A 26,522-nucleotide genomic window follows, 5' to 3' on the forward strand; every position below is an offset into this window, starting at 1 on the left:
ATTTGGAAGGGATTTTAATAACAAAGTGAATAAAGAGAAAGAAGCAATCTTCTAGTACTTTTATATAATTTTGTTTTTATTCTTGATATTCATATTAATTTTCTTTTTCACTGAAAGAATAAAACAATTACAAAATTCAAAGTACCCATTGTTTGGTTTTTCTTAAACACTTAAAAAGTGCAATTTATCTTCCATATCATCAAACCTTATCGAGATCGAAATTGTTAGGTAAATTATAAAAGTTACCGTTTTTTCCACGGTCTCGGTTATAACTTGACGAGGTGTAATCTGTACAATTCTTTAATAAAACGTCTTTTTGTCTTTTTTTTAAATTGTTTAAACATCTAATAAAACAAAGTGAGACGCGTTTATTCGTTACGTGAACCTAAATTTTTGTCAAAGGACATTGTTTTACGTTGTCTTAAACTCAACTGTGTTATCACAGAAAGGTAAAAAAAGTAGTTAAAAGTATCGAGTAAAAATTAATAAAATATACACAAAAGGTCGAATATTTTAGACAGGATGTTTTTGTGATGTTCAATGTTTACATACAAAGTAACCTCTGACAATTGTATATAGAAATATCACGGTTTTAGATATTTTGATTTCTTACTTTACTAAATTGATAATTCTGTTAAAATTACTAAATTCGCAGGACAAACAATAATAAAATAAAGTCAACCACAGCCATTTTGGCCGCGCTATCATGCACGATCATGCAGTTCAGTTATGTACAGTTCACCCAACGATCAAGTGCGGTTATGGCTTTGACTTTTTAAATCGTGTCAAGCCTTTTCACCGCAATTCCATAAACATAGTAACTCTCAAGTGGTTGGGTTTAATCTGTCTTGAAATGAACCGCAATAAGTGTACTCAAAATACAGCTAGCCTAGGGTTTATCATTCTGATAGCGCAGTTAATTGAAACATTACAGTGACAATTATTATTAATTGGACAGAAACAGGGGAGAAATTCTTGGCATTTTTCTTTCTTAATTTACTCATCCATATTGTTATAATGTATTTATTCTTAATTTTTTGGAGCTATCCGATTGATATCTCAGGGCCCGATTTCAAGTCACTGGCGCAAAATTGCGTTGACGCAATTGATAAGGTAGCATCACTTTGATTGGGGTTGCTAAGACGCAACTCTGATTTGCAATGCCGCAAGTCAACATGAAATTGGGCCCTCAGACGACAATTTATTGATCACTACATATAATTATTTTTTTATTTCGCGTTCCTAATGAAGATATTTCGATACGCGTTTGAGCGTATTTCGGTATCGTAATGGACCAATCCCGTGCCAATATATCCAGGAACATATATTTTTCTTAGGTTTGCAGCAGACAAACTGTCAACATGCCGTCAACGTTGACAATTTAGATTTTGGTTTTGAAAAACCATGATAAATCGATCAATAAACTATTATTTCTTGTCCATCGGAGAAAAACTCTTTGGATGCAAGAGAACCATCATGATCATGATCTCTTGGCTCCCTTGAGCTCCGGTAACCTCAAAACGTCAACCTGTCAAACTGACTGAAATTGGATTTGGCTACTTCGAATTTTTTTCTCGAACATTTTGCAAATGCCAACTACCCTAAAATTCCCTATATTTCGAAATCAAGTTTTTTCGCTTAAAATAAGGCGAAATAGAAAAAATTGCGTATGAAACTTGTTCATAATGCATTTTGCCGCACTTACTACTTTACGACGCAATCACGATTTTTCGAGTGGAACACGAAAAAAAATTGGCTCCGCTTCCATTTGCCCAGAAACACGCGACGTCAAGTGTATGACTCAGTTTAGCCTTCTTGACTCATGACTTTTAAAATTTTAAAATTGCAAAACTCTTTACCCTGACTGAAAAACTTTCTCGCACGAACGTCACGAGATAGAATTCAACTTCATTGTTTCATTGTTTCGTTTTATAAAACTATGTTTATAAAATCATTGTGAATCAATTAATGTTACGCTTGCTACAAGGTGTTTATAAATGTTTCTAGTATCAAGGGTGGCTATGAAATGTTAAGGAAATTTGCCGCTCATTACAAATGTGAGTTTAGATTTTTCAACTGACATTTGTAGTTAACCTGAAACATGAAACAAAGTAAGTTTACAAAAAAAACCGTTCTAATTGTGTTTTGAAACCTGAAAATTATAAAATTGGTCATAAAACCGTAACTGAAACCTCGTTGACGTAAGTGACATTATAAAAAAATTCAAGATAGTTAGATTCACTATGACAACAAAGTGGCAAAATAGTGCACGACAGGAACACCAAGGCCACCCTTGATGCTAGAAACATTTATAAACACCTTGTATTTTAGCACTAATACGAAGACATACAAGCGGTGTGCACAATTTAAATACATATTTAGGTAGTTTTTAAAACTGCTGAATGAAAATATTTTTTTTGGTTAATTTCAAAGCAAATAAGACCCAACCACATGAGGATTATGTTGCATAAGATTGCCGGTAAGGTGGCTGTAAAAGATTTAAAAAGTCAAAGCCACAACCGCACTATATCTTTGGGTGAACTTTAGGAGCAATACAAATTACCCGAGTCCAAAATGGGCAATCTGTTTGTATTTTTTTTAATACAAACAGTTTCATGAGCCGAAGGCAAATTTTAACTTTTTTAATATACCTTAAAAACGGTAAAACACCGTGAAATTAGTGGCGAACAGGCCTATGACCTCCAGGTTTATCTTTCCGTTTTGGAAAACAAACGTTATCAGTCTCTGTAAAGCAACGAATTTTAAAATTGTTTTTGTGGACCAGATAAACTGTTATGTAAGTTTTATTTACTAAACAATGACCTGTGTACGTAAATCAGGGCATTTCCATTTGTGGGAGAAGTAAAAAATCTTGATAGCAAAAATTTTATATTTCCGTCGGAAAACTAAACAATTAAACTCGCTTAAAAATTCCGACATGTTTCGGTTTATGGCTAATACTTTATTTATGGCAGCGAGCAAGAATTTTAACCAGAAAACACTTTTATTGTGACGATAAATATTTATCTCGGAAAAAGTTTTTTGTGCTTTTTCCTCCACGCAATGAAAATTGGTTCTCATTCTTAAAAAGTCTGTTGTACCTAACAATGGAGTCATCCTAAAATAACAATGTTCTCATAAATTAACAAACCATGTTAATTTAATTATCTCTGAAGAATTCAAGCAGCCAAGGACGCTTCAAATTCGTGCTTTAGATAAAGGAACATGTAACAAATATAAAGATTCACAGCCCAGATTACACTCGTTTGGGAATCGAGCTTTTATTACACATTGTTCAAACTAAACAGTTTTTCTCTTGAAATTTTAGTTGAATCAAAGCTAAAGTCTCCAAATTATTACATACGACATTCCATGCACTAATTAAAAAAATCCCAATTTGGGGGAACGGATTAAGAAAAACAACCAAGCACACATGCAATATAATTAAAAGCCCTTTTTAATACAAAATTCTGTAACCTTCAAAGACCAATTCATCATCCTCTCAGTCTTTGTTTGTTTTGAAAACATTCTTGTTTTTCCAGCTCGTATCTTTCATAACTAGAAATAAACAAATTCAAAAAACAACGCTCCTCTTTTCATCGCGGTTTTAATTTGTATTTTATCTTCCACAAGATATTATTTTTTACACGTGGAGCACTCAGGCTGGGTTGTGGGGGTTGTTAATCCGACCCTGTCATCATCTGGAATTAATAAAAGGAGAACGTCGTCAGAAAAAATTCGTATTTCTCGGAATATTATTTCATTAAGCTGCAACAAAAATGGAGATCTTCGAAGAATCTCAGGTTTGTGGAGCGCGCGAGGGAGTAATTAGTTTAATTAGACCATGAAATTGGCGGCAAAACAATGATGTTGGTTATGTTACGTTATGATTATGAAGAAACAGATTGTGTGCGGGAGCGGGAGGGCTTTTATCGAGCTGGCAACGTGTGGGAGCTTTTCGTTTTTGTCTAATAACTCCGAAAGATTAGTAGTCAATTTCTTTCTGGTAATTTCTTATTCTGTTGCTGTTGAGAAAGAAGATTTACCTCTCATAATCCTTTAAAATGCCCCATTAGTTCTACGAGGCAAAAAAGAACTAAGAGGATGTCGAAACGAGTCAGATTTAGAACCGAACAATGCTTTGATGAATCGCTAAAAATGGCTTCTTAGGAAAAGTGTTGGAAAACAGTTTGTACATTTTCCCTTCCTGTCCCAAGTTTGTGCAAACCAATTTAGTTGTGGTTTCGTTTTTTACTATTATTCATTTCTCGCCTGTGTGCGCCGTTTTCAATTAACCGCTCCGATTTGAGAAATTATCTAAAAGTGCAGCGAGGTAAGAAACGAGAACCGCTCCTCTCGACCATACATTTTGGTCCATTGAGTAATAACGAGCGTAACTTTTCCATCACCTCATCATCGAAAGCCGTTCCATGTGTATGAAAGAAAAGTCTGCCTCAGACAAAGGCATAAGCGTCCATTTGCCGCTTCCACTCAATGGCAGTATTTTAGAAAAAAGCTGGGAAAGCATACTAACACATATAAGGTCTCCGGTCCAAGCTGAGCCGGATCGGTGTGCTGCGTCTTTGTCTTGCTTGTGGAAATTGATCGGCAGCTCCACGCACGTCGGTTAGTTTTACACTTGTAGTTTCTAGCTTACGCTACGCCAACGAGGGGGCTATTATGCAACCGCTGTGTGTGAGACAGAAAAGCATTATGCAGACGAGAAGAGAGCACAACAAACCGGCGAAGACCAATCACAGACCGCTTGGGAATCAGACCTACCTTTGTCATCAATGGGTTACCGGCGAGTCCAAGTCGGCTGTGGGGGGCGGCCGCAGCCGTCGCGACGCCGATTCTAAACGAAAAATTTGTTTTTTTCCCATGGAAATGACGGGGTTGGATTTTGGAGGGTTTTGTTTGATGAGGGGTCGGTGAAAACTGTCCATTTTCCCGGTGAAAAGCAGTTTTTGTGGGGACGGTCGGTGGCGGCCTCCCCCCGGTAGTATTAATAGACTGTTTACGGCACGCAGCGCACTTACTAGACGTACAATCAGTAGTAGAACGTCTCGCTCGGAGTGAGGAGCTACTTCGTGTGTGTTGAAATGCAAACCGGTTGTCTTTAGGGGTGCGAAATTCGGGATGGTTTCGCGAGTTGGTGTCGATTTTCAGTGAAGAAGAAAGAAAAAAAGCGTCAAAGTGGCGACGAAAGCAGGAGCCAAGTCCCGGAAGGAAAATATGCTCAAGTTCCTCACCCACAAACTGCGGACTCATTCGATAAACGAAGATAATTACGTCGAAAAGGTGTGTATGGCGAAGATGCGTTTGTATCGAAATTAACCTCATTGAAGGTCATATCCGAGTGAAAAATGGCTGCCCCGACGAAAGCTCCGAACAAAGGAATGCATGTTCCGGGTCCATTTTTAGCGCTCGTAGGACCCGGAAAGCGCTCCGGCACCCGGATTTGTCAAATTACGACAAATATCGCGATCGGGGCGATTGTTCTTCACCGGTTTCGTGAACATCTAACGTAGATTCTTCCTTTCCGTAGGCAGATGAAGATCGCGACTCCGGGACCGAATCCGACGAGGAAATAGATGACCCGGACTTACCTTCAGGTAAGTCCATTTTCCTCCACTTTCACTCGAACATCATCTCCGTGGTCATTGCCGTCTCCTGTTTATTTTTAACACCTTCCTGCGGACGATCAATGATACCCTCGAAATATTCCTGCCACGCATCATTACTTTCTAATAACCGGAGAAATATTTCTGTACCTTACCCTATCTAAATATGGATTTCATGAGCGAGGTCGTGACCCGTGCAGCTTTTCTGTTTGCGATAAGCATAATTCAGGATCATGCATCAAAGGTGGACTTGTTTGTTCTTGTATCCTGCAGACACGACACGTCACCACTTTGTTGATGCACGCATACTTATTCCAACTTATTTCAAATTTAATCCGTTACGGTACTGGTAAACATGGCATTATGTCGCCGCTACGAACGACAATGCCGGTATTGAAAACTTATCAATAGTTGGCAAACTTTCCATGCAGATTTTTCGGTGACAAGGGCGAAACATAACGAGCAAGATAATTCCGTAACAAACACGAGTCAGAATAATGAGCCATTTTTCCGTGACGTTCGTTCCAAAAGGCATAAACTTCAATTACCGAACAATCGACTAATACACTGCCAAACCCCTTTGTTACTCTTCTTTTCTTCAAAAACGGTTAAGACATAAAACACAATTACTTCAACTGTCGAAAGCAATTCATGAAACCTTTTCAAACCAGAGAACGCCAAACGGCGAAATTAAATTGTTATATGACAGTTGTCAATATACCTGAGACGATCCATTTTTCATCAAAATATTTTCCTACTCTCAATTTCTACATTGTTCAGAGTTCCGAACTAATATGTGGTGAATTACTCGCATTGTTTGGAAATTGTTGGCCGTTTTCGGGATTGCGTTGCTTCTAGTTGGAGTACTCAATTTTGTTGATTACTTTTATTGATTTATATTACTTTATCTTCGTTTAAACGACTCCGATGTGTAATTAATTTTTTATTGCGACCGCACATATGAAAAGTTTCATTGCTTTTCTTTGTCATCAAATGAAAAACCACCAAACCAATGGGAACATACATAAACGTACACATAATTTATTTCCAAAGTTCTAATAGTTTTCCCGGACGAGAATCTACAAAGAATTAAAGGATTTAGAAAATATCAGACAATGCGAACTAATCTAATAAGATTAAAATACAGGGTGATTCTTATTAATATTAATCAAAGGGTGCGATTTTGCTCAAGTTAGAAACAACTGCGAGTTTTGCACCGGTGAACGTTATTTTGTTATTTGTCACCCAGCATAACTATAAGACAAGCTCACAAAAAGTGTTCATGTGTCTTGTAACAACCATAATTCGCAAATCTAACAATTACACCTGACTTGACAGATGACAGATCACTTGCAAACTAGCTATAGGTGGCACTGTGAAACAACAATATGTCGGCCCATTGAAGGATGCACTTTTGCATTGCGGCCGTTTACAACACAAAAAATCAAGAAATAAACCCACTTCTAACACCACAGAACTCTTCCCACATGAAAAAACACACATTAACAGCAAAAAACGCGAAATTTTAACACGTGTTTATCCTTCAACGGACAGTTTAGATTTTTTCCGCTGCACGACGCGTCGACCTCTCGGGTTGCCCAATGGCGCATCATGTGGTAACATTTCGCGGTAAAACAAATTCATTTTAAATGTCCAAAATGTGCTTTGACTACACTAGATTTGCATCATTGCAGTTTGCATTAATGGTGCATAACAAGTAACAGTAGTTCAATGTTCAATATTGCGGAAAAATAATTAATTAATGCATGCACCTTAACTCCCGTCAATTCTACGCTTATGTGTAACACGTTCAATTAGTAGCGAATTGCACTACGCCCTACGTCAAAATTTGCAAAGCCGTCTATGATTAATATTAATAAGAATCACTTTATACTTACATACAGGGTGTCCCAGAACTCATGAAAGGGAGGGTGCCGACAGCAATACAGATGGCAAATTTCAAAACAAAAATTGATAAACTTTAATAAAGGATTAAAAATTAACAACCAATCCCAGAAGCTTATGCTAGAGGTGGAGTAAAAGGCCATCTCAATTTCCTAGGCAACGAGAGTATGTGTCCACAGTTACCGATGTTCAAATTCTGTTCAGCTTTCGGATTAGCTACCGTTTTTTTTGTCTTAACTCGATTGTTTTTGAGTTAAAAATTTTTTTTAGGCGACTTCAACTGAAAATGAAATTTTTAAGTCTCAAAAGCGGCCTAAAAGTAAGTCTTTTCTGGCCGCAAACATTTTTGGCCGATCTATAGTGGCGCCATCTGCCCATAGTTTTGCATATTACATCAAGATCCGACATTACCCCCACTTTTATAATTATTTGAGTAAAATCAAACCGCCAAACTGATGTGAAGTGCAACAAAGACGTTTTGAATTATTGAAAATGAACATGTCTAGCAGTGCTGCTGCAACAACATCAAAAAGCACATCAAACCTAATTCATACAAATTGTGAAGCTACACATGCCGAAACTGCAAATGAAAATAAAGACAATATGAACTTTTCTGAAGAATTCATAAATATTTACAATTATTCAGTTATTATAAATGATTAAATCAATAAATCAAAAATAAAAATTAATTAATTTGTAAATTTAATGATGTCGCCTAAAAAATCTTGTGGCCAAAAAGTGCCAAACTCGAAGAAACTGAGACAAATTTAATTTACAAATAATCCGTTTTGATGTCAGGTATAAATATCGCAGTTCGACGAGGATTTAATGCTAAAGTTTTCTTTGGATTTCGACAGTTTTTATTAAAATTGACGGCGTGATCGTCGCTTTAGCAAACAAAATTTGCATCAAAACAGTGTAAATACTTTTGAAGTATCTCCCAACAGCCAAGGCGGCTTCAGGTTTAATTTTACACTTGGTTTTACTTTAATTAGCATGCACTTTCCGGTTTTTTTCTCGCTTCTATTAAATTCGGAACGCTAAAAAACATTCACATTATGTTTTAACACGTTGTAATATTTGTGAAAGTTAGGAAGTTGCTTATTGGATATTACGAAATTGTTAATAAGAAATTCGCCAATGTTTTATTACGACGATTTTGGTTGTTAGATGTGAGTCGCCTATCGATTTTATAATTGTCGGTAGAATTAAATGATTGATAAATATAGTGTGATAGACACAGTGAATGAAAAAACATTTCCCTTAATGGAACGTAATTATTTCGTAATTTCCAAGTCTCCCTTAATTGCTACTTCAAAGAATGCACAGAAATACAACAGCGTTGTTGCTACAAAATTACGTAGGTGGTCGCTAGTTTTCCATTTCTTATTTTATATCAAAGAGAAGCCATTTTAATGAAGTCGACTCGGAGGTAGATAACTCACAATGGAAATATTTTATTTAATAATCTCGTTGCCCGAGCAATGGTTATGAAAACTGCAAGAGTTGTTCAAGGTAACGGTAGCACCAATTTTCAGTGTGATAACGAGAAAAATCAACTAACTGTGCGCTCAAAATGACTCATATTCAAGTTTGTAGTTATCTATTGCGGTTTTTGCAATGAAAAGTAATGTGGGATGGTTATTGATTTGCTTGAAAGTGTACAACACGAGAGAGGTTTTTTGATCTGTTTTTCCGATCGATGGCAAGACTATTGTTTGAATTATAAATGTTGCGACATTTGTAGTGGTGTAATAATAACCATTTCAGACGTTTATTTAAATATTAGCATTGTGATAGAAAGAGATAAAAATACGAGTGCGATAACAAAGCGGTGGAAGTCGAGATTTTTTCGAGTAATTACACGACTACTCATTGTTTATTTATAAAGGTTAATTAACCACACCGCTGGTCGGACCTTAAAAAGCTGCGTACTTTTAATGCCCCTGAAAACTGCTGGAAATATATTCCAAAAACTTCAGAACGACTGGCGGGGCAATATTTCATTTCGATTATATTTCTACTTGGAATGGGCATCATTATAACTTTATTATGAGGTGTTTAGAATTTCAAAATAGATATCACTTTTTGGGTTCTGTATAAAATTTCAATTGAAACACACTAAAAATACGTATTGGTTGGCTGCCAGTGACTTGTTTTCGTAATTGACTCTTGGGCATTAACTCAAGTTTTTTATAACTCCACCACAATAGAATAATGTGAGAAGAGTACTTGTTGATGTGTAGCATTGAAGCGAAAAAAGCAGTGTCGTTGCTCTTTGAATTTTGGCCGAGATTCAAAAGAATGCATACTTTTATCGGCGGTTTAAGAATAAACAGTGAGGGCATTTGTCAACAATTACGCGTTGCACCAAACCGAGCCATGATGGATTTGCTTGAGTGTTAGTTTTTATCGATTCGTGTTAAAGGAATTCACACATGATGTATTGTCTGTGAAACGCTTTCTAGCAGTTTCGAAACGCAACAATAAAAATGTTTAGGAAGGATTTGCAACAGATTAATTGTTAACGTTTCATTAGGTACCAATGTCATAAAAGGTATCGCAATAAATTTGTTATGGGAAAGGAAATAACAAGCGCAAGGTTTTTATACTCAAACTTTTATTACAGGATTTCCAAAATTCTGGCGCCACTTTGATTTAACACAACATCACTTTAATTACAAAAACTAGTCAAATTTTGGAGGAAATTTATAGTGAAGTCCATTTGGCTCCATCAGGTCAGGGTTATAAAATAAGTTTTTTGCGTTCACTTTGTAACAACTTGCAGAACCATAAAACTCTATAATAGGTATATCATTCATTAGAAAGGTAATTAAATAAGCTTCCCAACGAACTATAGAAGTCGCCGGGAGAGTTAGTTTTTGCCAAGGTATTTGAGATAAACTAATGAAAATTTCGAAAAACGAACGGTTTTTCAAAACTTTAGAGCTCCTAAGTTAGTATTTTGATTTTTTATTGCAATACGTCATTATAAAGGTTGAGATCTCTGCTTTCTAAAGTGGTGCTAAACAAGTTATTATCTCTTGCCATTTGGAAGTTACACACGACAAAGAATATGAAGTGATTTTTAGAAATAAATCATGTGTTTTTGAAGATTTTGTAAAAATTTTGAAAATCCAGAAAATTGTAGTTTTTTGATAAATCTCGCGTTTCTAAATGATTTCACTGGTTAGAATGGAAGATCATAGATGAAAATTATGCAACAATTGTTAAAAAGTTTGTTTATCGAGTTTTCTACAATTTAAAAAAAATTGAAGATCAATCTAGTTAATTTTGATATTTTATTTATTTATAAAGAAAAGCTTGAAACCTACAAAACCACCAATTTTTATCAAGATTCAACGGTTGAATTGCAAGAAAACCGAAATCTGCACGAAATCATCAAAATTCTTAGAGAAATCCGCTTATTTCGATGCAAAACGACGACTTTTCGCTGACTTTTGCTGTTTGTTGGTTTGAATTCGCAAAGAAGAGCTCGAAATCTACAAAACCATCAATTTTTATCAAGATTCAACGGCTGAATTGCAAGAAAACAGCAGAAATCTGCACTAAATCATCAAATTTCTTTAAGAAATCCGCTTATTTTGATGCAAATCGACGATTTCTCGCTGATTTTCGATGTTTTCTGGCTTGAATTCGCAAAAAAGAGCTCGAAATCTACAAAACCACCAATTTTTATCAAGATTCAACGGCTGAATTGCAAGAAAACAGCAGAAATCTGCACTAAATCATCAAATTTCTTTAAGAAATCCGCTTATTTTGATGCAAATCGACGATTTCTCGCTGATTTTCGATGTTTTCTGGCTTGAATTCGCAAAGAAGAGCTCGGGATCTACAAAATCACCAATTTTTATTAAGATTCAAAGGTTCAATTGCAAGAAAACAGCAGAAATCTGCACGAAATCATCAAATTTTTTTGAGAAATCCGCTTATTTTGATGCAAAAAAAGTTCAAGTGCTGATACAAAAAATAAATTTTCAGTGACATTCACATCCCCGTTTTGTGCTAACTTTCTGATAGATTGACGATTATTTGTGAGTAATTCATGGTGTTTTCCCAAAAAATCTTTTAAAAATTTCCACGCTCTAATTTTTTTGGCCAATAGCAAACTCAGAACTCTACATCTTCAAGAAATTTTCTAAAATGTATTATTATTTACTGCATTAGTATATATTAAAGTCATTAAATTCAATATTTGTCCTGAAATTAGGATTTTATACCCATAGCATTATTTTTTTATGAAATCACCAAAAAACTTTTTTTAAAAAGTTAATTTTTGAAAAACTTTATTGTTTTTTGTTCTGCAGCTTCTAAACAATAAGAGATAGGAATGCATTTGTCAGCGCATCAAAAAGGCAAGATCTTAATCTTTTCAATGATGCATTACAATAAAAAATCGATAATAATTCTTGAGTTCAATGCAAAATTGTATATGAAAATCACTAAAAACGGCGATTTTTTTTTGGGACAAATCAAGTTTTTCAAAAATATCATGAAAAGTACTAATCTTAGCGATGAGTTTTTTTAGGTCGTTGGAAAGCTTATTGAATTTGCTTTTCAAAACACTGTCGAGCAATCTCATAACTTTTGCAAACTTTTAAGAAAAATCGAAATAAATAAATTTTGAACAATTGAACCTCAAAAACTATGTTTTCACCAATATCTCTGAATCCGGACCTGAAGGAGCAAAACGGACTTCAGATTCGGAATCAGGAGGCCATTCCACTTTAGAAATGACTTTCCACTTCTCTAGTACACATTTTTTCCAAAACTGATTGACTAGTGAAATTAGTCGAATTTACTTCAGTTCCATGACTTTGCTTTAACTTTGAAAATAAATAAAATAAATTCTTTACACGCGTTTTTTTTTATTCCATGTATAATTGTCATTTCCGTGTAATTACACTGTACTTGTATTTACCATACTAATTAACAGTTTAATCACTTAAGGTTTTCCGATGCTATTAGATGTTATTGCAATGATAATTATGCGATTACATATTGAAACAAAGTAAGTGCAGTTTTTCCAACCTTGAGTCTAAAATCCGTCCAATCTCAGTTCTATCGCCTTAGTAGTCGTAAATAATGTTCATGTCACAACAAAATACCAGTGAATATTCAAAAAATCTAAATTGCAAATGGTTGTTTTATGACTAATATTGGAACATATGTAGGTATCTCATTATTATGGAAATGAATTTTTTGCACGGAAAATATTACTATTTGCCAAGTTTTTTTCAATTAATCAGTACGATCGCATGAAATTGTAATTTTTGTAAAGTCTGCAGCTTTCAGAAATTCCGGCGTGGGAGTAAATTCCGTTTCAATTCATCAGAATAATCCATTTTATTCCCCATTGTTGTATAATTCCTTTTGTGGGTTTGATTTTTTCGTTAATTTTCTAACAGTTTTAGATTAGATTTCGTCGATATCGTTGTAATTGGGTGATTGATAATGATTACAAGTTATGATAAGTAAATGTAGCGGCAACTAGTCTCGAATATTTTTAGAACCAGTTTCGAAGTTGTGTAACTGTTTGCTTTTCCAATGTGTGCATCGAACATGACCTCTGTTAATTATCGGTGTTGCACACTCTTTCTGATTTGCTAAATCCTTCACTTCATTTTACCATTCCTTCCTCGCTTTCAACGTTAATTTGTGTTAATTATAGCACGCAGTGTTCTCGTGGAAATCATTTAGCATTGCCATTATTTCGGTGCTCACAGATCTATGAAATTTTAAATTCGTTCACCTTGACTTGAGTGAAAAGGATCTAAGATCCAAAATGGAAGCGAACTCATTTTCAAAAAATTTCACAGATCGGAAGACAATTTAAAGCACGAGTCTAGACAAAAAATGAAATTATTTCTCCGGGATGTTATGAGTTTTTTGATGTTGCGAACGCTGTAATTTACAGATTCGCCGGGCTCAAAGCAACACAAATAAAAAATATTTTTAGCGGAAGTTCTACCGATAGACTCGGAAAGTAACAATAGACATATCGATCAGTAAATATGAGAGATGTGAATTTTTTTCCAAAGCCTTGTTTTGCGTTACTTTTGGAATGAAGAGAATTTCCGTGCAATGCTCAAAATCATATTCAATCGCTCCGAAAAAATCCAATTCAAGCGTGCAATTTAATAACAATATTTTGCATCATAATTAAATTCCTTTTTAAACATTGAATTCAGTCACAAATTTCAGCCGCATAATATTCGATTCGGGAAATAATTACTCGCATCCATTAACTGGCAAGTTTCGTAGCCAATGACCGAAAATTGGAATTTGATTCATTCCGTGTAATTCAAAACTTTGCAATGATGGATTCGGTTGTTACACCGAATATCAAAAAGTGTGTTTTCTAATTAGACCGGTCCACAATGGGCAATTATAGTTCCATTTTGGGGGGAAAGTGCTCGTAATTTCTGGTAGCATTGTCCCAGAAGGATCGTTGCTTTCACGGGAATTTGAACGAATGGGCTTTCGGGTTCCATAAGTAACACATGCGGAAACGGAAGGGTAAAACAATATCTAAAAAATCCCAAGTAGCTACCGCAGATAATCACAAACCTGAAGCACCAATCGAAAATAAAATGATGACACTTTACTCAAGTATTGTCGTTTTAAATTACTTCTAGACCCGCCAAAGCTTGACTTTTCCAAATCCACCATAACGTTAATAGGTTTCCAAGTTGCATGATCTGTTTAATTAAAATTTTACGATTGTAACTCGTGTAAAATTCAATTTAAAAGTCATTTAATATCTTTAATAGATGCGCTGACGCAAAAAAGCAAACTGTAACTCTGCGTGAAATTGTGTTCTTAGTTAATATTTTCTTTCGAGCTCTTCAAATAAACGCTTCTCTTCATGAAATTGATTTCACCTTTCCTTTTAGCGCAATCCTTTGTCCAAACAACAAATTCTGCGTTAATATCTGGAATGTTTAAATATAGCATGAAACAAAGTCTTTGAGAGCTTGTAGGGATGCAACAATTATCCTTGAGCTTTTATGTAAAGTTCGACGTTCGGAAGTTTGTTTAGGTGTTCGAATTTTTGCAGGGAAACCCAAAAATTTCTTCTTTTAGTTGGTGGACTGCACGTTGGCGGCGATATTTAGTTTTAGAAAATAAAACATTCGCAGTTGAAAAACGATTTTAAACGAGTTCTTTGTTCTTTTCCCCTGATCAATACGTCAACATACTAGTCTGACTGAAAATATTTACACCTCTTGTAGAGGTAAGCATTACAATTTGCAATTACATGACTTTGGCGTTGCTGCTGGTGAAACTATACATGCTAATTACCGATAACAGAGGTGGTAGTTTTAGTTTATTTTTTTTGAAAAATGGCGGTCTTTCATGGAGCTTGGTAGCAAACACGGAGGGGTAATTCGATGAATATTAAAACGCCATTCGAATCCTCATCTGTGTAGGATTACTCAGGATTACTCCAATTAAACATCATCATGTTCCTTTGAGCACAAATCTATTTAGCAATACAAACTTAATAACACGATCATTATGCGTTCACAGTGTTGTGAAATAACAATCGATTGGCCGAAACGGAAACGTAAATAATGGAAATGCACTCCGATTAATAATTGCTTTCATTCTAGATTTAGTATTTCGCGCCTTTGCTTTTGAATAATTCACATGATGTGTGTCCGTCGGACCTTAATCACAGAAATCTGGACGATTTCTCGCCACTTTTCTCCTGCCAATCAGGATATGAATTAGTTAGCGCCTTCATTTCGTCGTAAACTACCGTCAGAAACTCAAGATGGATTATTGCGGAATTCCTGGCGTTGCCATTAATGTGCAATTCTAGATGATTAGGATAAAAACCTCGTGCAATTTTCTTCGGGATAAATCAGACGGTGCAGACAAAATGGACGTTGGAAATTTATCGACGCGAATTTGTGCAAGGAATAGTGTATTAGCACCTACGTGGAAACCTAGAGAGGTGTCTTATTAAGCGGAAGTTGCAGCGACATTTTCTGCATCGTTACCTTTACGATTGCAGTCGAGAAGGTGATGCTAATCATAAATTCACATCATAATTCAATTAAACCGGACCTGGACGCATTACTTCCAATTAGTTCACACCAGAGGATGGTATTCTGGGATGTTTCTTCCAGTAAATGCAATTTGGAGAAAGTTACGACGGAGCTACTACGATTTCTATTATTAATTTGTTGTTTGAATCCCGGAGGGGGCAGCGTTGAATTAATTTGAACAAGAATCTTACGAAATTCTTCTAAACGTAAAAGTGTTGCGTTATTTTTAAGTGGGATCATTGGACAGGTCGATCATTCAAAAAAATATGTTTTTCTTTTGCTTGCCAACATTTCACGCATTTTTTTGTCTTGACGGGCTTATGGTTACAATTAGTACCTAGTTGATTGAAAACAAATTGGAATTTTGTCTGGAGGAGCCTAAATCAAAAAACTCAAAACACGTCTTGGCCTTTGGAAAAAACAAGTGGAAAGTCATATCTAAAATGGAATGACCTCCTGATTCCGAATCTGAAGTCTGTTTTGATCCCTCAGGTCCGGATTCAGAGATATTCTTGAAACACTAAGTTTTTTATTTTCTTCACTTTTTCTTAAAAACTTTTAGAGTTACAGGATTGCTCGACATTGGTTTGGAAGCTTATTAAATTAGCTTTCCAACGACCTATAAAGCTCATGGCTAGTGTAAATACTTTTCATGATATTTTTGAAAAATTGATCTTGTCCGAACTAAATGCTGTGACTAATGATTTTCATATAAAATTTTGCATGCAATTGAAGAGTTATAACATCGATTTTTTTGTAATGCTTCATTGGAAAGATTAGAATCTTGTCTTTTTGACGCGCTGACAAAATAATGCATTGCTATTTCTTATCGTTTTGAAGTTACAGCACAAAAAACGTTGAGAAGTTTTTCAAAAAAAATAAGACGATTTAATAAAAATACCAATGCCATTGCTTTAAAAAATCCAAATTTCTAGAGACATCTTGAGTTTTAACACTGTGCAGAATACTACAATTTAGAAAAGTTCTTAAAGATGAAGAGTTCTTAGTTTGCTTGTGAATCATAATTTTGATCATTCTGATCAGTTCGAAAACTACAATTTTATAGGCATGCTCATTAAAGTTTTACTAAATCTTTGAAAATTAACAAAACATATTTTTTTAAATAACTTCATTATCTTTGTCCTGTAACTTCTAAATGGCAAGAGATAATAACTTGTTTAACACCGCATTAGAAAGCAGAGATTTTAACCTTTGTAATGACGCATTACAATAAAAAAATCAAAGTACAATTGCGTCCAAAAATAATGCATCATCCCATTGCTTATTTCCAAACAGCATCGGAAAACATTTTGAAGGCCTCGCCGGGGCAGGTATAGTTCCACCAAGTTCGTCTGAGCCACCATAAAATCATAAAAATTTGCGGACAACCGCAACGGGACAGCTTGAATAGATTTTCAAGTGCATATAATGAGGGTTTATTTACCAAAATTTGCACCCTGCGATAAGAACACCATCCCAGGCCAGGGCAGCTGTTTCGTCATAAATATAAAAACACCACAAGCTGTCCAGTTGTGGCAGCACTCAAATTTTTATGATTTTATGGTGGCTCAGACCAACTTGGTGGAACTATATAAGTCCCAGCACATCTGAGTAGTCATAAAATGGTAATTTTTCAATGTTTGCAAAAACCCTGTTCTAAAATTATTTAGATCTTATTTTGCTGTGCTGGGGTGGTAAAAGAAACGTATAAATACTGTGGAGGGTTTGTAACTTTAACTTTTTAAACAGTTTCCACCAAACTTACCGCAAGACTCTATAAACATAATCACCCTCAAGTGGTGGGTCTTGTCTGATGACCAGAATTGATCCCCAATAAATTACAGCCTGTTCGTTGATTCAAATTTACTGGAATTGGGGGAAAAATATTTGGAAGTAAAGTTTCAGGACATACAGCCAAATTTACTCAACATGTGAAGTTGAGTTTTGTTTAAATCTAATGTGGACTTGTAATAATAGAGTTGAGGAATGATTAAAATTTAGATTAGCTTAAAAGTGCAGTATGAAATTTTTCAAATTTCGCTTAAATTAAATAAAAATATAATTAGCAATTTTGACATGTCAAATCACTTGCTCTCATTGTTTTGTAACTTTTTCACTTACTAGTTAAATTTGAGTTTCTTAGGTCTCAAACAATGACAGAAAATGTATTTTTATGTCAATGTTGAAAAAACAATATTTTTAAGCTAGAGACAAATAATTAAAAAAATTATACACCCGGTTTACAAAAACAAAATTAAATCCTTAATTTTGATCAAAGATTTTTTTACGAAACCAAATAATGTTATTGGGGTTTTTACATCAGAAAAACTAAAACTCGAGAAAATGTATAAATTGATGCTTCAAAAATTATAAATGCTAGTTGGCCATAATCAGTAAAACATGTAAACAGCTTGTCAAAATCAAGAGATTGCGAAAAGACGCATTTACCAATACTAGTATAGTTGCCAAAATTTTAAACGGCACTAGGATTGTTAAATGTGCCTTTATACAATCTACTGCTAAAGTGATACTGTAACTTTAACAATTTAGAATGAAATGTAATATTTAACATTATGTTAAAGTGACATAAGTAAGTTGCAAGTTTAATTTAATTTCAATTAAATTATTGCGTTAAGCCGGCCTATACTTAGTTACTTACTATTGATCACAATTAAAAATCGATTGTTCTAAAATTTACTTTTTTAGCAATGAAAGTGAATTGTATGAAGAAAAATGAACTTAATTAAATGCTAAATCAATTTATAGTGGTACCGAGGTCATTGATTAAGAATACAAACATATAGATTCAAAATTTCTTTCAATGTTCTTCATATCATGTTGTTTATTCAACTCAATTTTCAAGAGTTGTCGAGTAAGTTGTAATAAAATTTGGATGTCTGACGCACCCCTCTACAAAAACTGACCCCTCAGATCTCAAGCAGACCAACCCAAAAGTTCTAGGGGTAAAATGTATTGCTAGGTGCATACCATGGTGCATTATTTTTGGACGCAATTGTACCAACTTAGGAGTTCTATGCAAAAAAAGTGTCAAAGTTCGTTTTTCTAAATTTTGCCAAAACTAACTCTCCCGGCAACTTCTATAGTTCTTTGGGAAGCTTACTCAATTATTGCCCATCCAAACTAAATGTGAGTAAACAAATGGATGCGCACCAACAATCAGCTGTTCGCCGCGTTAAGTAAAGTCCGTTTTAAAAAAAAAAAAAACCACCAACACCGCAGTCTTCCCCTGCATTAGAACCGGCAGCGTTGCCTAGGGAGATTTTTGGTGAGAAACTAGTTGTCAAATTTTTGACATTTCCGAAAATTAAGCAGTGTTTCCGTTAAAAACGTTTCTTTTACAGCCTTGGATTGCAAATCAAAGGAGTTAATAGTGAAAAGACTCGACACAGCCTGAAAGGCCGTTTTGTGTGATCAAATTGTCAATTAGGCAGCTAACCTATTTGATTTAATCACCAAAAAGTCACCATCGACTATGTTGCCGGTTGTAAAGTGCTGGGAGAGTGCGGTGTTGGTGTTTTTTTATTAAAAAAACGGACTTTAGTGGCAGTGGCGTCGTCTTATGAGGAGCGTAACAGTATAATTTTTCATTTACACGTTTTCAAACCTTTACTAATGGCACCTTTAAATTATAAATTATAAAACGCGCAACGAAAACTAATCATCTTAAGAGTTTTTTTCTTGTTGTCTGCGAAAGCCTGCAACTGCAACTTTATTATGATTTCAAATTTCCTATTCTCGACGCCTATGGTAGCGACTATCCTTCTCTACACCGCATTTCAACTAAAACTGTGGCCCCAATTTTGGTGGCGACAAGTGTATGTAAGTGTTGAGTGTGTCTGGATAGCTAGTGATTTTATTTAAAATTGGTAATGGTTTAAAGAGTGGGAGTGTTGTCACAATTAGTTTGGTTACAATTATTGACATTCTTTGTCAAATCAGGAATTTGTTGAAAATACAAAAGATTTGCGTCCCATTCGATGCAAAGTGAATAATAAAGAAGTTCTACTATGTGCCATGCGTGATCTTTAAGATAAAAAACAAAAATTGTAAAGAAAACACTTGTGTTTTTCCAAATTTTACTGTGAGTTGACCCTTTTGGATTCGTTTAATTGCTCGTAAGTTTAGAAACAAAGCAAGTGGAACTAATGAATATGTTTGAATAAAACCGAAAAGACGTTTATCAACATCTCAAATATCGAAGATTCTTTTTGTTTTATGTGCAACGGTGGGCAATTATTGACATCTCAAGAGAGTTGACTCTCTGGAACCCGCGAAATTCTCGCGCGAGCGATTATCTCTCCAGTGGATACAAGCATTTTTGATCTTGCTCAAGTTCTTTCAAATTAAGAGTCTGTGAGAAATTGCAAAAGCCAGAACTCATTAGATGCTCGCGAAAGAAACTTGCAGTATTTATTACAAACAGTGTAAACACATAAGCATGAATTCGCGCTAGAAGTGTCGCAAGCTTCTCTTCGATCTATTCCAGGCCTTTTCCAGGCTTTAAAGTGTTAAAAACTGACACAATTAGATTAGGTTCAACCAAAACCCGTTTGCTGTTACATTGGGGATTTCATTACACCCAACCTGAGGTTGCAATATTAAGGACAGGAAGAGCTCTTCATGTAACGAACAACATTGACGATTAGTCTATAAATTTGTGGAAAATCAAAAATAATTTCTGGTTTCTGTCAGGTTGACGTATTTGTCAATATTTCAGATATCAACAACAAACCCAACAAAAGTAAAAATGTAACTAAGGTGGTACAGTCCTATACACAATTTCGTGTACAGTCCCAAAATTTCGGCATGTGTTGAAGTTTGGACCACAGATTCAGTTGAAATATGGTGTATATTTCATACCAATTGATAGTGTGGCCCCCATTTTAGTGTTAAAGAGTATATACACATTGAGCAGTGTATTGTACTATGCTAGGAAATTTTGGAAAAGTTGGTATTACTTGCAAAGTAATGAAGTAGAGGGGGATGATGCAGTCAAAGTTTTAATTGATGACATTTTCTGGTTTTCAAAAAGTGGATAGTAAGCGGATGAAAATGCTTGCGCCAACGTTAAAAAAAGCCATTTCGGTCTTCACTGGCTCTGTACCAATGTGTAAGTTGACATTTAAGGTTTCACATTAGGGTCATTATTTTGTTTAAAATTTTAGAGCATAAACTATTGACGAGAGTTCAATGGTTACAAAGGTATATTGTCTGGTCACCATGAACTTCACTGTTCTGTAAGTTTCACCATTCAAGAAAGGTAGACCTAATGTTTGGTGTATTTCAGGCCACATTCAACTTCTTTCATTTGATAGTTTGGTTATTGCAAAGTTTGTTTGGTGTACACATACGATATCGTTAAAAAAAGTGATCACTTTTGTAAAGGAAAATACTTTTGGAACCGTCTAATTGCTACAAATCCTAAAAATGCACCATTAAAGGGACACAACTTTCTTAAACTTCTTTGCAATGGGAAGTTTTGTGCTGACAACCGCACCTCAGAGTGAATCCCATGACAATTGGTCATAATTTGAAAAAAGACGACATTTTATTTCTTACACTAAAACAACATGAAATCTTTGATATGTGAGGTATAGACGTATTCAAATTCAGCATTTCAAAATCCTCGATGGTTGAGGTAGATAGAATTTACAAACCTAAATACGAATTGAACACTTTATAGTTGACTATGTAAACATTAAAAGCTTTGCTAAATTCTCCATGTGTTTCACTTCTAACCAGTTCTTCTAATAAGTTAACAACTTAAATATTTCAGTCATACGACTGCGGGCGACGAAAACTTGATAATTTCATTGTCAACAACTAGAAAAAGAATCCACTTCTTTGAAAACCATTCAAAAGCCATTCCAATTTTGAAATAACTTCAAATTTCCGTAAATACGGGAGCCAATTGTCAATGTTTACAAATGATGACGTTTCTGTCAAAGTGCTGTCAGACAAGGTCGTCAACTTTTGGTGTATAAAAATGTCCCTATGAAGTACATTCCTCCACACAATTTTTTGGGATAGTCCCAAATTTCGGGCCAAGTTTGACATTTGGACCTCACTATCAATTGGTATGAAGTATATGTGCGTGTTTACTCACATTTAGTTTGGACGGTCTGTACCTTTTTAATAATGTATTATAAAGTTTTCTAATTTTGCAAGTTGTTAAGCAAAATTTGAAAAAGCAAAAGTTAACGCGTGGGACTCAAAAAAAATATTTTACAAACACCTCTGAGTCCTGACCTGAAGGAGCAAAACAAGCTTCAGATTTTCTTTACAATTCTTCTTTACTGACTTCTGTTAAAAATGATTAGATTTGGTTATTAATAAAATAAAAGACAACAAAGCCTAAAAACAACGAAAATCACATTCTACCTTGAAAAAATGTTGATTTAACTTGACTTATTTGTTTATGCTTCCGTTTATAAATATTTAACAAACCTCTCTACATAGTACTACTCATTTAAATTTGATACATCTACAGGTGTCCCAGAACTCGCGCCCCAGAGAGCAAGGGAGGGTGCCGACAGCAATACAGATAATAAATTTTAAAACAAAAATTGACTAAGTTTAATAGTATTCGAGAACTGATAAAAAGTTAACAACCAATCCCGAAAGCTTATTCGAGAAGTGGAGTAAATGGCCATTTCAATTTCCTAGGCAACGAGAGTCTAATGCTTAACTGACCAATGGATGATAGTATGTGTCCATAGTTACCAATTTTCAAATTCTGTTCAGCTTCGGGATTGGCTACAGTTTTTTTGTCTTATCTCGGTTATTTTTTGAGTTAAAAAATTATGGTTTCAAAATTTTGGTTCAGAATTGTTGCCTCCATAAGCCCTTTCTCTCTGGGGCGCGAGTTCTGGGACACCCTGTATAATGTATTGAATGATTTTTATATCCCCATGACATGACAACACTAAAGAATTCAGCATTGAGCTCCAATCTTGGGCAAGCTCTTACTATAACATAATCTTATAAAGAGCAACTTAATTGAGTTCTAGATTCTGAAGGCTCTTTTTCGTTTTGGTGCAACCAGATTTGTATAACTATGCAACTGCTCTAGAAGTGAATATTTAACTCTAGTTTTGTTTCCAATCTTTGGCCTCTTGTGCCTAATCCCCATCAACAATGTGGAAACCACAAACCGATCATTATATATCCCTAATATGTTGGGATTACTCGCGTGATCGCCCTCAATATCCTAATTAATTTTAGTGCGCAAGACCTCTTGTTTACTGTACGATAACAATAATGCGAACACATTATTTCTGTTCAATTTTTCCATTTTCTCTACTTCTCTTATCACCGTCATTACGTCTTCGAACCGCATAATTCTCTCGTATTTTTCTCGAGGAGAGACCAAAGGCCAAAGTTAACATCACGATCCAAGTCGAGTTCTCAAAGCTTGTCATAATCGCAATATGAAGCCGCTCCTTCGGACGATTCAAGTTCAAAATGTGTCGCGAAAATAAGTCGTCGTTCCAAGAGAAAGTCATAAGGACGAACAAGGTCGACTAAAGCTCATCACGTGACTGACTTAAGGATTAAAAATAACGAGAGCTTTTGACGCGAATGTTGGAAAATTCTTGTTAATATTATCTCCGAAGGACGACCTGGTTACATGTTATCAAGGTCTGGCACATTTTGGCACGAACTTATGCATACCAGTTCCAAATTCTCGGTTTTTCTTAAATTCCGAGCGGTAAATAAAATTGATTTAGTTAGAAATAACACTTGGAAACATGCGGTGCACAAAATAAAATATGTGCAGAAATTATTACACTCTCGCATTTGTGCAGACAGAATACACAATATAAAATTTAACAGCGTTTTAACTGAATGACCAGCGAGACAAAGCACAATGCGAATTTTAACCGACGGCGTTTTTTTCCCAAAAAGATTTGTACTTTCAGTGGTTCTCCTTGAATGCAATTTATTACCTCTTCAGATTACATAATAAGTTGGTTTGGAACTAAAAAAACGGCTAATAATGCAGCTCCGCCTTTTTCTAACCAATTCCGAGTACTCTTGAAATAAAACTGCAAGTATTCATTATCAACACCCATCTTCATAGTGCTATTATCCGCGCTGACACAGATTTCAATGAAATATTTTGTCGGCCGCGAACTATTCAATTCTCGAACAAAAAGCGTGATTACTGTACAGGTGAACGAGCATTTTAATAATGACAAGTGCACCCAATTAGAGATGCTGACTTTGAAGATACCACTCGAGTTGATAACCTATTTTGGTTTTGTCTAACAGCCCGTGGACGGTTTAGCTGACTCCACCACACACGCAGATTTAGTTGAAATATCCGGAATTTAATTTTCTGTGGGAGATTAGATCAGTGTAATGAATAAGAATTACGTGTTTAGTGGAAGTTTAGTTGGATTCAAGTTTTTCATTGTGTGGACAAAGTTCTATTTTCCTGAAGTGACTCGGGAAAAACATTACTCCGTATTTGGAGAGTTAAGTGTACGAGAGTCGAGCGGAATATAAAATTAATTGGCGAGAGAAGAAAACGTGTGCGGAGGCGCATTTGACTTGAGTTTTTCAAACAATCGAAGCGTGGACCTGACAGATAAAATGCTCGCCGAATTTTAAGGTTTTTGAGAGTATTTAACCCATTACCGCCCAGTGTCCTATACAGGGTCCGGCAACACTTGTGTCCACCCTCAAAATCGTCTTTAATTTTAAAGTTACAATTTTGAAAATTTGCATACGCTCATAGTACGCAAAAATTTGGTTTTTATTACGGTTTGTTTGGCGTCGCGACGCCTAAGAAGTGTAAGTATCATTTTTAGCGATTTTTTTCAACATAACTCTGAGTTTTTATTTTAAGGCAAATTGTGTTTAAAATTTGCGAAAAAAACGTTGTTTTATCAAGTTAGTTTTCAAAATTATGACAGCGCAGCGGCAAACTACGTTTACACCAAAATTTCACAAGTCACTTCATTCTATCTAATAAAGGTTAATTTTGATTAACACGAGCATGTTGCACTTTATGTACACCAGAAATCGGTAATTAACATCGACAAAGCGGCAATTTCACAAAGTAAGACTTTTGTTACAATCTAAAGCGAGCCAAAGGATAGATGTCATTTGTGACACAAGATGCTGACAGATGGGTGTAAACGTAGTTCCCAATTTTGACGTAATGAGATTGGAAACTAACTTGATAAAACAGCATTTTTTTTACAAATTTTGAAGACAAATTGCATTGAATCTAAAATGACAACTGAGATATTTTTAACACATTTAAATTGAAAAAAAAATAAATTAGGAGTTGACTATCACAAACCCTCACAATTAACTAAACATTGCATTTTTAAGGCATTGTCAAATGTGAGCGTATGCAAATTTTCAAAATTTTATCTTTAACACAAGTGTTGCCAGACCTTTTATATAGGACAGCCAGTTTATATTTTTTTTAATGTACTTTAGAATTGTTTTTTCTGTATGTTTTAATTTTTACCATAAACTACTGCCTTTTGACTTTCCATTAACATTTTTTTCAAGCAAATGGTTGTTTCAGTTTCTAGGAAAAAAATTGAAAAACTTCGGTTTTGAGTGCATTTGTCACTTCACCGTATTTAATTTTTTTGTTGTAAAATGATAAACTGAATATATAATTTGACTTCTGGATTATTACATGTAAGGTTCATTCTTAACAAAGCCACATATTTTGTACATATTTTACGGAAGTTTACAGAAGTACAGTATGTCCCCGGATTGAGAGGAAAAAAAAACGTTATTTTTCATTTTACAAAAAAATGACAAAGGAATAACATTTTTTGCTTAATTTAAAATAAATAAATCTGTAATTAAAACTTTAATATTATCAAGCTGTGTTTTTTAAATCGATAAAAACAAAAAATAACGAAAAACTTTTTTTTTTATCGAATTTTTGCATATTGCTTTACCAATGCAAACAATTTTATTCTTAACTATAAATGGAATGCTAATCTTCATAGGGGAAGGGGGATGACTATATAATATACTTGGAAACCTAGAAATTGACATACATGGGTAAGATTTGGACATAAAAATAAAGCAAAAATCAACTCTGGTCGATCAAAAAGACTTCCAAATGTTTAATGTAACTCGTAGCATTTTTTAAAAAACTTTATGAGTCGCGAAAGTTTAAAATTTATTACACTTAGAACCATAAGGTACTTACGATCACCGATTTGATGGAATGAGCAAGTTTTCAATCGCAAATTTTTCCAAATAAGCCTTTAAGATTAGATGTAGTAGAAAAAAAAAGCCGGACACCAATTATGTATTAAAAAAATAATAATGATAACAGTCATCTATACACGAATTTTATTTTTTTATATAATCTATACAATTATTTATACAAATTCAAATATTTATACAATTTAGAAAGCTTCTTGAAGATTAAGAGTTCTTAGTTTGCTTATGGACCATAATTATGATCTATTCTATTCTATACTATTCTATTCTATTCTATTCTGATCAGTGACATTCAGAAACAAGAGATTTATCGAAAACTACAATTTCATGGGCATTTTAATTAAAGTTTTACTAAATCTTTGAAAATTAACAAAACATGTTTTTTTTTCAAATCACTTAATTATCTTTGTCCTGTAACTTCTAAATGGAAAGAGATAATAACTTGTTTAACACCGCATTAAGAAAGCAGATATTTTAACCTTTGTAATGACGCATTACAATCAAAAATCAAAGACCAACTTAGGAGTTCTATGCAAAAAAAGTGTCAAAGTTCGTTTTTCTTAATTTTCATCAGTTTTTCTCAAATATCTTGGGCAAAACTAACTCTCCCAGGAAACTTCTATAGTTCTTTAGGAAGCTTATTCGATTACCTTTGCAATAATGTATTATAGAGTTTTATAATTTT

The 26,522-nt window shown here is 34.6% G+C and overlaps 1 protein-coding gene and 1 long non-coding RNA gene across 2 annotated transcripts in view; one reads left to right on the plus strand and one right to left on the minus strand.

Moving 5' to 3' along the window:
• The first annotated feature begins 5,034 nt into the window (after positions 1 to 5,034).
• The window catches only part of Reph (Regulator of eph expression), a 36,515-nt gene continuing 15,027 nt past the window's right edge, over positions 5,035 to 26,522 (plus strand). Inside the window, exons 1-2 of the mRNA XM_088043378.1 lie at positions 5,035 to 5,301; positions 5,549 to 5,615. Coding sequence (XP_087899504.1) covers positions 5,236 to 5,301; positions 5,549 to 5,615 — 133 coding nt within the window. The 5' untranslated portion in view covers positions 5,035 to 5,235. The remainder of the gene's footprint in view (positions 5,302 to 5,548; positions 5,616 to 26,522) is intronic.
• On the minus strand, positions 5,551 to 6,170 carry LOC148169472 (uncharacterized). The gene is made up of 2 exons (XR_015770569.1): positions 5,780 to 6,170; positions 5,551 to 5,727 (listed from the first exon to the last, which is right to left on the minus strand). It is a non-coding gene; the product is annotated as an uncharacterized LOC148169472 (long non-coding RNA).

The sequence above is a fragment of the Gnatocerus cornutus genome, chromosome 8, assembly GCF_029298725.1.
Source record: "Gnatocerus cornutus isolate USDA-ARS CGAHR chromosome 8, icGnaCorn1.1, whole genome shotgun sequence".
NCBI classification, from domain to species: Eukaryota; Metazoa; Arthropoda; class Insecta; order Coleoptera; family Tenebrionidae; genus Gnatocerus; species Gnatocerus cornutus.